The sequence below is a fragment of the Equus asinus genome, chromosome 1 (assembly GCF_041296235.1).
Source record: "Equus asinus isolate D_3611 breed Donkey chromosome 1, EquAss-T2T_v2, whole genome shotgun sequence".
Lineage (NCBI taxonomy): Eukaryota > Metazoa > Chordata > Mammalia > Perissodactyla > Equidae > Equus > Equus asinus.
The window spans coordinates 23,890,822-23,905,091 of record NC_091790.1 but is presented as its reverse complement, the minus strand read 5'-3'; the positions used below and the strand labels follow the sequence as shown (position 1 = coordinate 23,905,091).

Here is a 14,270-nt window from a genome sequence, read left to right as displayed (position 1 = left end):
GGTGATTAAGGTAAAATGAGGCCACTAAGATGAGCCCTATCTCCTGACTGGTGTCCCAGTAATAAGAGGAGATGGGGACACAGACACACACAGGAGGGATGACCATGTGGGGACACAGGGAGCAGACGGCCGTCTCCACGGCAGGAGAGAGGCCTCAGGAGAGACTAGCCCTGCTGACAACTGACCTGGGAACCCCAGCCTCCAGACCCTGAGATGGTAATTTCTGTCCTCTGAGCCACCCCATCTGTGGTGTCTGTCATGGCAGCCCAAGTGGACTAGCATCGGGGTCCGTTCCTCCCAGGACTCAAAGGAAGTGACAGAGACCACCTCACATGGCTCTGAGGGGCCCTGAGACATCAGCTCGAGCACTGTCCCTTCTGAGGACCCTTCGGTCCCAAGCTCTCGGTTCACAATTTGGAGCCTGGGGCTTTGAGATGCTGGGGCTCCTGGGCTGGCCGCCCCTGAAGGGCCTGGTGTGCCCTCCTTCCCCTCCCATCTGACCATGTCCCCCGGGGTCCCCCACCCCCCCCGCCCCCTGCCTGCAGCTTCCAGCTGTGACTGAAAGATAAACGGAGCCCTGAACCAGGAGACCATCCTTGTGTGTCATTCACAAACAAACCACAAGGGAACCCGGCCCCGGGCAGGGCCTCCTCAGCCCTCCACCCTGACCAGGCCACCTCCTCGCTCCACCCGACCATCCTGCTAGCAGGGGCAGACAGACGCAGGGTCAGAACTCCGTAATGCAAGATGCCCTTCAGTGGGTGATGGATGAATGAACTGTGGTACCTCCAGACCATGAGGTCTAACTCAGCACTAAAAAGAAATGAGCTAGCAAGCCATGAAAAGACGTGGAGGGACCTCAAATGCACATTATTACGTGAAAGAAGCCAGTCTGAAAAGGCGACACCCTGTATGATCCCAACTATAAGACATTCTGAAAAAAGCAAAACCATGGAGACAGAAAAAAATATTAGTGGTTGCTGAGCGAGGCGGGGGGGGGGGGGGTAGGAGGGATGAAGGGGTGGAGCAAAGATGATTTTTAGGGCAGTGAAAATACTCTGTATGGTCCTGTGATGGTGGGTACACGTCATTGCACATTTGTCTAAACCCTAGACTGCACAACAGCCAATGTGAACCCTGTGTGACCATGCACTCTGGGTGGTTATGGTGTGTCAGTGCAGACTGGTCAGTTGTAACCGATGTCCCATTCTGGCGAGGATGTTGTATTGGGGGTGGCCATGCAGACAGGGGAGCAGGGGGTCTATGGGACGTCCGCCTACCTGCCACCCAATTTTGCTGTGAACCTAAAACTGCTCTAAAAAAAAAAAATCTTAGCATCTCTTCCACGTCTAAGACTCAAAGGTCCTGAGGGAAAAGCTGGACTGGCCGCTCAGTCAGTCACAAAGACCCCGATTTGCTTTCAGATGCCTTCAGCACAGTGAGGACCCCGGTCCCTAAGACTCTGCGTGTCCCCACAGTTTTAAAAGTAATTCATGTGGGACAGAGGGCGTGGTCCACTGCAGCCTCCAGGGGCTGGGCAGGGCCGGAAAAGCCCATGGAGGCTCCATTTTGGGTCTAAGGAGCTCTGCCCGGTGGTGGGAGTGTCGCCGTCCACGCCCCACGCCCAGGGGCACATTCTGTTGGGGAGGGCTCAGCCCACTTTCCAATCTCCGTGCTTCCCCCGGGCCTCCCCAGCCCTCTGGAATGCAGCCACATTCCAAACTTAATGAAATTTTTCGGCTGTGGGCCTTGTAATCAATCCTAGGACTGTGGGAACCAAGCAGCCCTTGCGTCCCCCGTGGGGAGTGGGGGAGAAGAGATGTCTGCAGGGTCTGGGGTCTGCAGAGAGGCCCGGCCCTTGGGAGCGGGGAGCCCAGGGCCCTGCTCCTCCCAGCAGGCTGGGCAGAGGATCGGGTGGCGAGGGCTGGATTTGGGGGTCTGAGCCACCCCACGGCCCCCAACGCCTGCCTGACCCTCTCAGACCCGCTCTTCCCTGGGTGGGGGCCTGGACTGCGAAAAATCTACAAGGGGACCTTTTGGGAGGACCCCCCCAACCCTCCGCAGGTTCCCTGGGGGGATGGAGAGGTAGTTTTCATTGAAGACCCACTTTTTCTACCATTGACTGTTCACCACACTGTGTCCTACGGTCCCGACACTTTAACTAGGGGATCAGAAAAAGTTAAGTGGAAAGTCCAGGCTGAACGAGGTCAGACGGAGAGCTGGAGAAGGAGAAGCAGGAGTGGACATGGCGGGGTGAAGAGGCGTCACTGACTCCCCCGAGGGCTGAGGGTGGAGGGACAGCCACTGCACCCCCCACACGAGGTGACCCTTTCACGGGAGAACCCGCCTCTTGAGAATCCCTTCTCGGGTCCACACAGCCTTCTGAGCCCAAATCCGGCTCAAGATTCTCGGCACACGAATGCTCACTTTTGAAAGTGGTCATCATGCTGGTCAGATTTAATGGCCAGTGCAAACCGGGGTCGGAAGCTGCCCCCAGGCCACGTGGCCGGGACTGACTCCGTTGCCATCAGGCAGCTGCCAGCATCCATTAAAACGTGAAACGTGTCTGTGTTGGAAGGTGTAAGCCCACTTCTAAGATTTTAATCTAAGGCCATAATGTCACAGGTGAGAGAAAGGGTGTTCTATAGGATGCTCGTCACAGCACCGCTGATCCGGGGAAAGGTGGGCCACTCTCATGGTCCTCTGGCCGGAGGTGGGAAGTTCACAGATGGAATTCCGGGCCGCCTGTAAAAATGAGGATGCGTGAGCTCGGGGGTCCAGACCAGGCCGAGCACACAGGGCTGTCTGTCTGCAGAATTCTACGGAGGTAACAGGGGTGGGTGACAATGAGATATAAGGCAGCCAAGATTTTGGAAAACACAAGACAGAAGCTAGAGTGTCGGTGGCTGCAGCAAGTCTCGGGAGGGACAGCTGCAAACCCGCGGCTCGCAGGTGCCAGGAGAGCTGGGTGAGAGTGGGGCATCGGGCTGCTGACACCAGGTCGCGGAGGAATTCCAGGCAATTCTAAAACCGTGCAGACAGCAATCATGATTCGCCCACCTCATTGCTAAGAGCACCCCGAAGCCAAAGACGGCTGGGGAAGGAAAGGCATTCTTTCTGGAACGCTCCGGGGCAGCAGGTGGCAGAGAGACACTGAGCGTGGCCAACACAATTGCTCTGGGTCAAGGCCCACTTCTCCCTCCAGGGGAAGGCCCCCGTTTGGGATAGGGGATGCACTGAGGTTTCCTCCCACTTAGGAGAGCAGTGTGCTCTCAGTGCAGAAAACCCAAATGCACAGAAGACAGAACGGAGCAGAAACCCAGCCCGCCGCTCTCCCAAGATGACCGTTCCCAACATGCCGGCACGTGTCCTTCTGTTTATCTGACCCGTGACAAAAGCAACAGACCCCTCCCCAGGGTTTCTGGGGCATCTCGCGACTCCCTCCTGAGTTCTTTTTTGTTAAAGACACTTTAAACCCTCGCATAATAGAGCAGAGCGTGGACATCCAACCTTCTCCTTGCTTTCCTCCAGGCTGATTTTTTCATTTCAAACACCGCGGCGGGGGACACCAACCACAGACCCCAAGGACAGAACTGACGCCCGATAGTAAGCTTGGCCATCTCTGGAGTGGATCTCAGAGCGAAGGAGCACCAGGGCGCCCTGGCTCCCTTCGTGTTTTGGGGAACAGCTACAAGGAGAAGCGGCCGAAGCTCCCACCCACAACGACCCCACGCACCACAGAGGCCGGATGCCCAGTGACAAGCCCCAGACGGCGCCTGATCGGCTGGCAAAGACGCCGCCCGCCCCAACAAAGCGTCTAGCCCCGGGGCCTTCGGGTGTTTCTTCATTCCTGCGTCCAGATCCACAACACACCCGCCCACTTCACCTGAGCCCGGAACATTCCCTGCATGCCCGTCCGTGCACAGCCCACACCCAGAGGGACAGGGCACCCAAAGCCTGCATCACCCCAGGTCATCAGGTCTAAGCAGACTTCCACCATGAATTCACCGAGTGTCACTGCCTCCCCTCTCTGCCTGGGGTGCCTGCTCACGCAGGTGGGCTCCGCCCTGTAAGATGAGACCTTCGTCTGTGAAGCCAGTGGGGTCCCCAGCCTTCTCCCTGCAGACTGGGCCTCCATCAGGGCCCACCAAGGAGCCGGGAGCTTTCCGCAGCAAGGATGACCTCGGTCCCGCGAGCAGAACAATTCTAGAACAAGATGACAGGTACGAAGCACAAGACCCAACCATGGGCGCACCGCCCCCCCCCATAAGTCACTCTTCTATATAAACACGGGTTTCCTCTGATTTCCTGTCTATGGGTACCCAGACACAGAGCGGCCAGAGTCCAACAGTTAAAACGGTGGCTGTGGACAAAAACAGCAAATTGGGGCAAAGCTACCCATTAACTCAGCTTCCCCCTGCAAACTGGGAAAAGTCCACCGATATTAAAATTTAATAGCAAAACTGGAATCTGCTCCTTCAAGGGACGAACCCCAGGCTGGGTGCCGTGCCCGCAGGCCTGTAGCACCGTCTTTCTGTAGTTCCCAATTTTGTCTGAGCCTGGAAGGGTTGGGACCCCAATTCCAGAACCTTCTCTGCCAGCTGAGAGTGAAAAAATCCAACACGGGGATATGACCCCGACACATCACATAGGAGCTGCAGCAGGATTGCGTCATTCAGAAAAAATACTTTAAAGTCTGCAGGACAAAGCTGCCACATGGCCGTGGAAGGGGCCGGAGCCCTCAGTACCCCATTACTGTGAGGGACCTCCCCTCCCCTTCTCCCCCTCCTCTCTCACTTGGACACTGAGGGAGGATGCTCGGCCACCGGCCCGAGGCTGGGGGCAGAGGCCAGAGGATCAGGCAGAGGGTGGGCTGTGACAGAGCTGACATGTTTCGTCTCCGTCTGTCCATCTCCTCATCTTGGTTGGGGTAAGCAGTTCCCTGTGCTGATAACCTGGAGCCCCCAGTGACAGATGAGACCCACCCTTGTCACGTAACAAGCTGCATGCAGGCAGCACCATCTGCTTCCTCGGGCACAGCTGGGCGCTCACATGCCCCCTGTCAGAGCACCGTGTGGATCAGCACCGGGGGCTCCCTGACAGGCAGCCCCTCGGCTTCACCTTGCTCCCATTCAGCGCTCGTCCATGGAGCCAGGGGCTCACAGAGGGAACCAGGCAGGGAGATGAGGCCGGGCTCCTCCCTGCCTCCCGCCAGCGCATCCGCCCGTAGGTTTCCTCCACGGGAACCCCGGGAGGTTTCCCCGGACCAGGACTCTGCTACGGACAAGTGTTTGCAGAACCCTGGCTACAAACAGCTCCTGGGAGAGCAAAAGCAAAGGAGGTAGCCTGGGGTTCAGAAACTGCAGAATGAGCAAGGAAGTCTGCTCTCCCACTCTTTCCTGAGAAGGGACAGTGAGTACATGTGAGTGTGCAAGCATGTGTATGTATGTGCATGCATTTATGAGTGTGTGTGTAAGTGTGAGCATGTGTGCAAACGTGCGTGTGTGTGCATAGGTGCAGTGTTGCGTGACTGTGTGTGCATGTGCATACGTTAGTGTACATATGTGTGAGTGTGTGCATGTATACATGCATGGTTTTTTTCTGTGTGTGTGTTAAAAGTGTGCGTGTGTGCACACCTGCCACTATGTCTGTAACAGTGTGCACATGTGTGTCAGTATTACCTGTGTGTGTGAGTGTGTGAGCGAATGTGCTCAGATGCAGCTCGGAATCTCCCAGACAGCCTGGGTGCTCATTGGAACATGTGGGCGTGGGGTGGGCACCAGGTGGAGGCCTGGGGTCTCCTTCAGAGTCAGCCCCCAGCCTGGCAGAGGCCGGCGCCCATGGGTGGTGGGTCCCTGGGGTAGGGTCATGTGGGGCAATGCCTGCTTACTTCTGACCACGCTGAGGCCAAAGAAGTGGGCTTCCCGGATGCTCGTCAGGTCGCACACCTGCTGGAAGAGCTCGCGCCCGGTGGCCTGCACCTGCAAAAGAGGTGGGAGGCGGCTCACCCCACTGCTCACCCAGTGTCCCCACTGGTGTCTGCTCTCATTCAGTCCCCACGCACCCCGACAGCTGATGTACAGTGCAGGGGGTGTCTGCACGCCCTGGCTCGCCAGACGGCTGCCCCCTGGAGAAGCCCTGTGTCGGAGGGCCTTCTCCCCACCACCTGCCCCATCCCACGAGCTCTTGGGAAAAGCGGAGCCCGAGCTCGTCCCCTACTTAGGGACGCTGCTTTGCCAGGGAGGGAGGAGAGAGCAGGACCGAGTCTGCAGGGTGAGGTCGGATGCTGGCTGACGTTCCCGGTGACCACGGGTCGCCTGAAAGTGATTGCTTGGGAACCGCTCTGTCCCCGGGTGACCAGTGGCGCCTGTAGGACTGTGAGCAGGCGAGCGTGGTGAGGAGGGCACGCCTGCACACTCAGGTTAGCCAGGTCTCCAGGCCTGTGCAGTCCTCGCAGCCACGGGGTCATCAGAGGCTGGGTCAACACTGAAAGGCTGTGTGCGACGAGGGGGACACACAGCAACGCCTTAGGTCTCTGGCTCAGATGTTTCTACAGCTGGATGATCTGGAGGGAGTTCGCGGAAGAGCCACACCACTCTGTCCAGAGAGCCTTGATGCTTCCACCCGGGCTCAGGCGTCAGTCTCCCAAGAACGCTACAATTCCATGCTTGGTCTACGCTTTACACAAAGGGGCTGTGGAGCCTGGCGGGCTCAGGCTCGCAGACGTGAGCACTCAGGTTCAGAGTTTGGTGGCCTCCTGCCGCACCAAGCAGTGAGCGATCATCGAGCAGTTGAGAGAATCAATGAATCAGTGAGTCGTGTAACTGACACCTCTCATAAAAGGGCAGCCTGTGTGAGGTGATGGGTACGGGTCAACGGGGCATCTCCCCAGCACCATCACAGGGAACCCCAGGTGCTGGCTGTACAGCACGGAGTGGCTGTCCTTCAGAGGGAGGCCAGGTGGCCGGGCCACACGGGCATCACCAGAGGGCGTCAGGTGGGAGGCTGGGGACCGTGGAGCAGGAAGGGAGAGGAGGCCGGGTGGCCTCCGGAAGATGCTCGAGAAGGATGTCAGAGAAAAGTCACCTCCCTCGAGACTCAGGTGCACCCGGGCCATCGAGAGCTCAGAGAGAGCTAGGTGCTCTCGAAGCCCAGAGCGGACAGGGAAGCAGGAAGGCAAGGAAGGCCCAGGGATGCGTACAGATGCTCACCCGGGGCCGCGTGAGCTGTGCGTGTGCGTGGACCGTCTGAATGCTGTGGTGTTTGGGGATGGAAGTGATGCACAAATGCAGCGTCTCGCTTCCTAACGGTGTCACCTTCTTGGGAGAACAGACCTGCGGCTCTCACCTCCCAGATGGGAGGCCTCAGGGTCCCCGAAGACGGACGAGGTGGGACGGCCTGGCCTGCACTCCCATCGCCCGGGCCTGAATCTCCTTCTCCAAGTGCACTTTGGCATTTGTGCCAGGCTGGGGACACAGCCACACTCAGATCCTCACACCCCGGTCACAGGAAGAAGCTCTTGACGGGATGGGCCCCTCGGAAGGAAATCAACCCGGGAGAACACTGGACACTGCGGGACAGGCTGGCGCTTAGCTCAGGACATGGGACATGGTGGGACCGGCTGACACTCAGCTCAGGGCACCGGACACCATGGGACTGGGCAGTGCTCAGCTCAGGGCACCGGACACGGTGGGATGGAGAGTGAGAGAGAAACCAGCACTGTGCGAAGGTGGCCAGAGCCAGAGCAAATTTTCTCTTACTGTGGCCCCAGTCAGTGTGGCATCAAATAAGAGGATCCTGTCCAAGAGGGAAGGGCAGTGAGCACACTGGTCCCCCACAATCCCCATGGTCACCCCTGGATGTAGGCTCTGTCTACCCCCATGTCCCATTCACCTCCACAGCCCCCACTGTCCTCCCGCCTCTCCCCGATATCACCCCATGTTCCCCCTCTGGTTACTGCATGCTCATCCCCATGGCCACCTCACCCCCCTATTCTCCCCCTGCTCACCCCCACGACCAGCCGCAGCTGCTCCCGCGTGGGCAGCAGTACCAGGACGTCCCTGTGCTCCGGGGTCATCTCGCTGTCCAGGGGCCACCGCCACCGGCCGCACGCAGTGCTCAGGACCAGCTCCCCTCCATCGCCTCCTGCAGGAGAGAGATTGTCGGGGGCAGGGCCAGGATGGGGCTGAGCAGCTGACAGCCCACATGCCCCGGGAGGGACAGGGGCCACGTGTCACCACCTGTTGGGTCCTCCTCTGAAGTCTAGCCACAGAAGAGGCGAACGACACCCCAGACTCACCCAGCGGCAGGCTTCCTGGGGACCGGGCGCCTTGCTGAGCTCCTGGCTGGGAAAACGCCTGAGAGACCAGTGGGGCCAGGAATCCAGGACAAGGTCCAGGGTTATAAATAGCTGGGACGTGTGTAGGTTGATTGGAATGCAAATAAACAATGTCAGGCTGGCCCCGCCCTCCCTGCGTGTGGCTGACCCGACCCCCAGTGGACCACCTCGGAGCTCCGGGCCCTAATCCAGGCTGCCCTCCTCCCCCATCCCCCTTCCCCCTTCCCAGGACCCAGAGAAAGGGCCACCCCAAAGCCAGGACGCAGGTGCCAGAACCAGGGGCACCACCGAGGTTCCTGGAGAAGCTGGAGGAGAGCGAGGGGCAGGGGCCGCAGTGCCCAGAAAGGCCCTCGGAGTCTTGGGGTGCACACCCGGGCCCCCCTACCACACCCTCCCGCTCACGTCTGCGGAGGGAAATGAACCCCTGAAATGAAACACCGCTTCCACAGCAAGCCCACTCTGATTCCCTTTAGTAGTGGAAACTGGTGACCATTCTGTCACGGCCCCTGGCATCAGGTTACCTCCTCCCTGCCCCACGGTGGGTACACCTGCAGCAGGTGAAGGTGGGCGCTCAGAAGCACAGCCCCGGTGGCGGCCATCCTCTCCCGGCAGGGGTGAGCCGACGCCTGGGGACTCTGACCCTCTGGGAGAACGGTGGCATCAAAGGGGCGGGGGCCAGAGGAGGCCACTGAACCCTGAGAACAACCCTTTGAGGGTGTGCGGGCTCCCACAGGGCTGGCCAGCACGCTGGTGTCCCATCATCGGGCGAGTCCAAGCAGGGTCCCCGGACGTCCCTCTTTTGGAGCGAATCTGAGAGATCTGACAAATACAGGAGGGTCCTCTAGGGGCAGCTGGGAAGGTCCCAGGAATTTCATCATGGGACACGTGTGTCCTTTTAGCTGGCAACGTAACAGTTCTTAAAAAGGCAAGGAGCCCCGGAGGACAGATGCTGGGGCTGGTGATAACCCAGCACGTGTGCTCCTAGTTGCTCAATTCTCTGGCTTGGGTGGCCTGTGACCTGCTGACTAAAGGTCGCTGGTGCTGCTGTTACAAGAGAGGACGTTGGTAAACGCTCCTTCCCATGGCGTCTGAGGGCACGGAGGACAGGAGGCAGCAGAGCGGCTGGGCAGAGCACGCACCAGCCCGCACGGAGACCACGGGGTGACAGTGGGCCGGAGCCCCTGAACTGGGGCAGGGAGGGACACAGAAGGGGAACTTCTCCCCAGGACAGAGAGCCGGGACCAACGTTAGCCTCTGCTGGGCAGCTGATGACCCCAAGCCCCGATGCAGCTGGCCTCAGTTCTCTCCTCTGTCCGGTGGGGGTGACAGTGCCCCCAGCTGCTTGTGTGGGTGCTGGCGCGTTTTAGGTGACAGTTGGCAAACAAGCTCCGAACATCTTAGTGAGAAAAAATAAAAGGAAGAGACCCCTGCATTCTTCCTGATAAGAGCAAATCTCTGAACGATGTGGGGGGTCTCCCACCCAAGATCCTGCCCTCCCTCCAGGGGTCTCCCAAGGGTCCACAGTTTGCTGTCAGTCCCAGGGCCAGTGAAGTGATCACAGAGTGTCACGGGGAGTGAGGTCATTTCCTGGAAAGGCTGCAGAGGCTCCACTGTCACGGCCGGTCAGCCCCAGGGCCACCTCGCTGCCCACCACACCTCCCACCAGGCAAGGACCACTGTTCTCTGGCTGCTCAAGAAAAATCAGAGCTTTCTCCTTTGAGTGGCAAGGCCCCGAGATGAAGGCCACTTCTAAGCACTGTCTTCTGGACCGACCAAGTTGAAACTGCTAATGTGCGAAAATCTACTACAGCTTGTGACCTTGGGGTTTGCGGAGGGGCAGGGGGCACCACGAGGGAAGAGGAGGCGGCTCTCGTGAACCCGGGGCCATCCTGATGGCCACTGCCCTGGCCTCCTCCCGGGCTGCGCCCTGAGATTTCTTCTCTGCCCCGTTCTCTTTCTTCTGGAGAATTGGTCTTCCTCCTCTAACACTATGGGTCTGCTGAGAATGCTCCGGAAATAAAGCTGCTGAAACGTGAGTCCATAAAGTACAGGATTCGCCAATAAAAATGCAAGAAAATAATTCAACAATAAAGAGGAATGGAGTACCGGTATGAGGATGAATATCAAAAATCTCAGGCTACCCAGAGAAGCTGACCTGAAGGATGTATATTATAGGATTCCTTGAAACGTCCAGAAAAGGCAACACCCACAGACGCAGAAAGCAGGTGTGTGACTGACCACCGGCTCGAGGTTTTGTTTTGGGGTGACGGGAACAATTAGATGGTGGTGGTTGCACGACCCATAAATTTAGTAAAGTGCATGAAATTGTTCACTTAAAACAAATGCATTTTATAATACGTGAATCGTGCCTCAATAAAGCTATTAAAATACATAAGTTACAAAATAGAAAACACAGAAGTCATTCAATAGATGGCATGAGATGCAACCATTTGCCAGAAGGGTGTCACTTCCCAGCAGGTGTGTGTGAGCGTGTGTGCGTCTGTGTGCACGTATGGGTATGTATGTGTGCAAACGTGTGCAAGAGTGTGCGAGTACGCGCGTTTCGGTGTGTGTGCATGTGTGAGCACGTAGCCTTGATGGCAGAGGACACGCTGTCCCCTCGAAGTCCCCGCCTGCACCACTAGTAACACCTGTCGACTCTTTTCCTCGGGGCGGGGCGAGCCGTTTGCTGAGGTGGCCGCTTAGGGTCACGATGACCACGTTAGGGAGCAGGAATCTCGGTTCCAAGGTCGAGCTGCTTAGTAGCCTCTCCTCCACCTGACCCCCACTGCCCGGCATGCACTTTGCCCCCTCCCCTGGGCCTCACCCGCCTGGCCCACACTGTGTCATGAAGAGAGCCCAGGGCTGCCCATCCGGCCGTCTGGCTGCTGTCACAGCCCCTTGGAAAGCGTTTCCTCTATTCTCACTTTTTCCTGAGGAGGAGTGTTGGCCAGGCCAACACATTATGCTCAGTTTATAAGGAGGGAAACTGAGGCACCAAGGAGCAAAGTGGCTGGTCCAGGGTGCCTGGTCACAGTATTTCTAAGACCCAAACCTACAGAGACCCTTCTGGAGTCACGTGAAAAGTGCTCATGCTTATGAACAACTCCAGCTTGATTCCTGAATTCTGGAAGGACAGAGGTCAGCACTGGGGGAAGCACAGGGGCCTGACTGCCGCCCGGTGCCCCTCGTCCTGGGATGGGCCTTGGCCGGGCAGCGGGAGCCAAGGACCCCAGGCCAGCCCAGCACGGCCACGACGGACACTCACGGGTCGCCCTGCAGGTGTCCAGGGCCTGTCTGCATTTGGAGCTGAGGATGAGCCAGCCAGGAAGGCGGGGAGGCAGCGGAGAGCCCCTGCTGGCCAGGCAGCGGATGTCCCATTGGCTGTCCACTCAGGCCTCCAGACCTCAGTTGAAGCCCAAAGCCCACAGCAGGCCTGGAGGACGAGCACAGCCCAGCCCGGCACCCGCCCCACCGAGAGCTGCACTTCCTTTGCCTGCCCTGGGGCTGCAGGCTCCGCAGGGACGCGTGGCAGGGAGCACCTGGTCTTGGAGAGAAGGGCCCGCCGCACCCTGGTGTCACTCGCTCCTCGTTTACTGAAGGACAGGCGATGGCCCCAATCCCTGCAGGTGGGAGCAGGGCTCCTGGGCTGCCACCAGGCCACCCACAGGCCTCACACAGCACATTTATGGGGTGCGTCTGGGTGATGCTGTCAGGCTAAGGTCCAGGGACATGATGGTGACAGACAAGGAAAGGACCAGGGTCTAGGGACCTGCAGGAGCCAGACGCACCCTGCCACGTCGCTGCAGCAGGACGAGGGTTGTGAACATAGATCGCAGCGACAGGAGCACTGAGGCCCCCCAGTCCCTGGGGAGGGACCTCATGGGGCACACCAGAGATGGCTGCCCCCACAGCCATGTGCGAACATCCCTCTCTGGGTGACACTACAGAGGCCACGGTCTCACCACCCCAAGACAGGCCCTGCCCACGGCTGCTCCCTGCCCAGTGCCCCAATCAGACTGAAAACCCCAGTCCAGTGAGGGGGCCAGAGGGGTGGGGCATGTCTGGACGTATGTGTCAGCTTGCTCCCCCGGGACTGGATGCCACATGGGACAAAGGTCCTGAGTCAACTGCTCACTCACAGAACACATCACTGTTCACGCTTCCTTCAGAAAAAGGGGGACACAAGACAAAAAATTGGGGCCAATGTGTTAAGAAGTCAAGTCTATCTTGAAGATGTGTGCCTTCTGTGTGAATGCTAACAGAACGGTTTCTGTCTCAGGGAAATGGATCATAGCAAGCAAGTGTTCTGAAACCAGAAAAATTAGCCAATTTGTTCTTTTTTTTGGGTGAGGAAGATTGGCCCTGTGCCCATCTTCCTCTATTTTATATGTGGGATGCCGCCACAGCATGGCAGTGTGCTAGATCCGCACCTGGGATCTGAACCAGTGAACCCTGGTTCCCTGAAGCCGAGTGAACGAACATAACCACTACACCACTAGACCCTGGCCAATCTACTTAATAAGAGATAAAATAAATGAATTAACCAGAACAGTAAAAGTATCTGAGAAGCCAACTGGAATGACAGTGGCCTTTACCTGGCAAGCCCCCAAACAGATCTGGAAGAATTGGCTGTGACGTGGGGATATTCAAGTGCCCACCGTGTGGGATGTGGACAGGGCAGGGGGGCCCATCCCTGGCACAGAGTTCATGGGGTCTGGGGTCAGCAGGATCTGGGCCCTGAACCGCAGGTGTGGACGCCCCCAGGATGGGGCTGGCAGACGGGAATCCATGGTTCCAGGGCCAGGAGGACTGGGGGCAGTAACATGAACACCTCCTCCTCTTTTCTAGGGGGAGCCCTGAGCCCTTCCTGCTCCAGCTGGGACACGGGTGTTGAGGCCAGAGCCACCCACCCTCCTGTCACTGTCACCGGCTCCCAAAACTAGGGCAGCAGAGGGGCCCTGGCATCGCCCTGTGCCTTGCTCCCCAGGGGCGACTGTTTTCTTTTTTTTAATTCAAATCCTCTTTTTATTTATGTTTTAAAAAATAATTTTGTTGGAGTCATACTGGCTCATAACGTGGTGTCAATTTCAGGCGTACATTATCATATATCAGTTTCTGCACAGACTTCAAGCGCTCCCCACCAACAGTCTAGACCAGCTTTTTCCCTGCTTGGAAAGAAACAGCAGGACTGGAGGAGGGAGTCGGAAGAAAAGGAGTGGGCCAGTTAATTACACGGCGACGGTGGCCGGGCCGCCCAGCCCTTTTTGCTGCTCCTGGATCCCGTTTCCCCTTCCAGCCCAGAGAGCAGATTCTTAGCATTCTCTGCCTGCCTGCAACCTCCCTGTGGCGGACACTCCCGCACACGAACACTGGCCTGGCCACCACCGCTATTAACTCAGGATTTGCAGGTGCGCCCCCACCGACGCCCAGGAGAGTGAAGCGACCTGTGAACAGGCCGCCGGGCAAAGGGCAGAGGCTCAGTAGGGGGCTCCGCACCCCATGCCCGCAGCCCAGGCCAGCAGGAGAGCTGTGCAGACACACAGACAGACCCTCTGAGCTCGAGCGCCCTCCCACCCTCACCTCCTACTCCACACCTCCGTCACAGGAGCACCGGCCTTCGATTCCGTTCAGTGGAGTTGAACCCTCCCAAATATGTAAGCTATCCACACAAGGTGAGGTGCTCCATTCCCCTGTCTGTCTGCTCATCTCCCCCCCAGGAGGCCCGCCTGCTGGCTCTCTTCTCAGTAGGCCCCGGCCCTGAATGGTGCCCGCGCCCCCACGACTCACAGGGACCCTGGAGCCCCGGCTCAGGAGAAAGGCCTTTCACAAGTAAAACGAACTTGGGCAAAAGGGGCAGGGGCCACGCACTGGGGGCCGTGTCTCGTCTGCAAGGCTGCGCCGGGCCATGAAGTCGCCCACGATGGCACCA

The 14,270-nt window shown here is 58.3% G+C and overlaps 1 protein-coding gene across 5 annotated transcripts in view; it reads right to left on the bottom strand.

Annotated features, from left to right (window-relative positions):
* The window catches only part of FRMD1 (FERM domain containing 1), a 34,408-nt gene that overhangs the window by 9,840 nt on the left and 10,298 nt on the right, over positions 1–14,270 (bottom strand). For 2 of the 5 annotated variants that reach the window (XM_070515557.1, XM_044760901.2), the window contains exons 2-3: positions 8,009–8,145; positions 5,891–5,981 (exon numbers count right to left, since the gene is read on the bottom strand). In XM_070515557.1, coding sequence (XP_070371658.1) covers positions 5,891–5,981; positions 8,009–8,077 — 160 coding nt within the window. In that variant the 5' untranslated portion in view covers positions 8,078–8,145. Of the gene's footprint in view, positions 1–5,890; positions 5,982–8,008; positions 8,146–8,299; positions 8,416–8,859; positions 8,992–14,270 lie in introns of those variants that run through there. The other 3 variants (XM_070515459.1, XM_014858401.3, XM_044760902.2) reach the window with 3 other exon arrangements.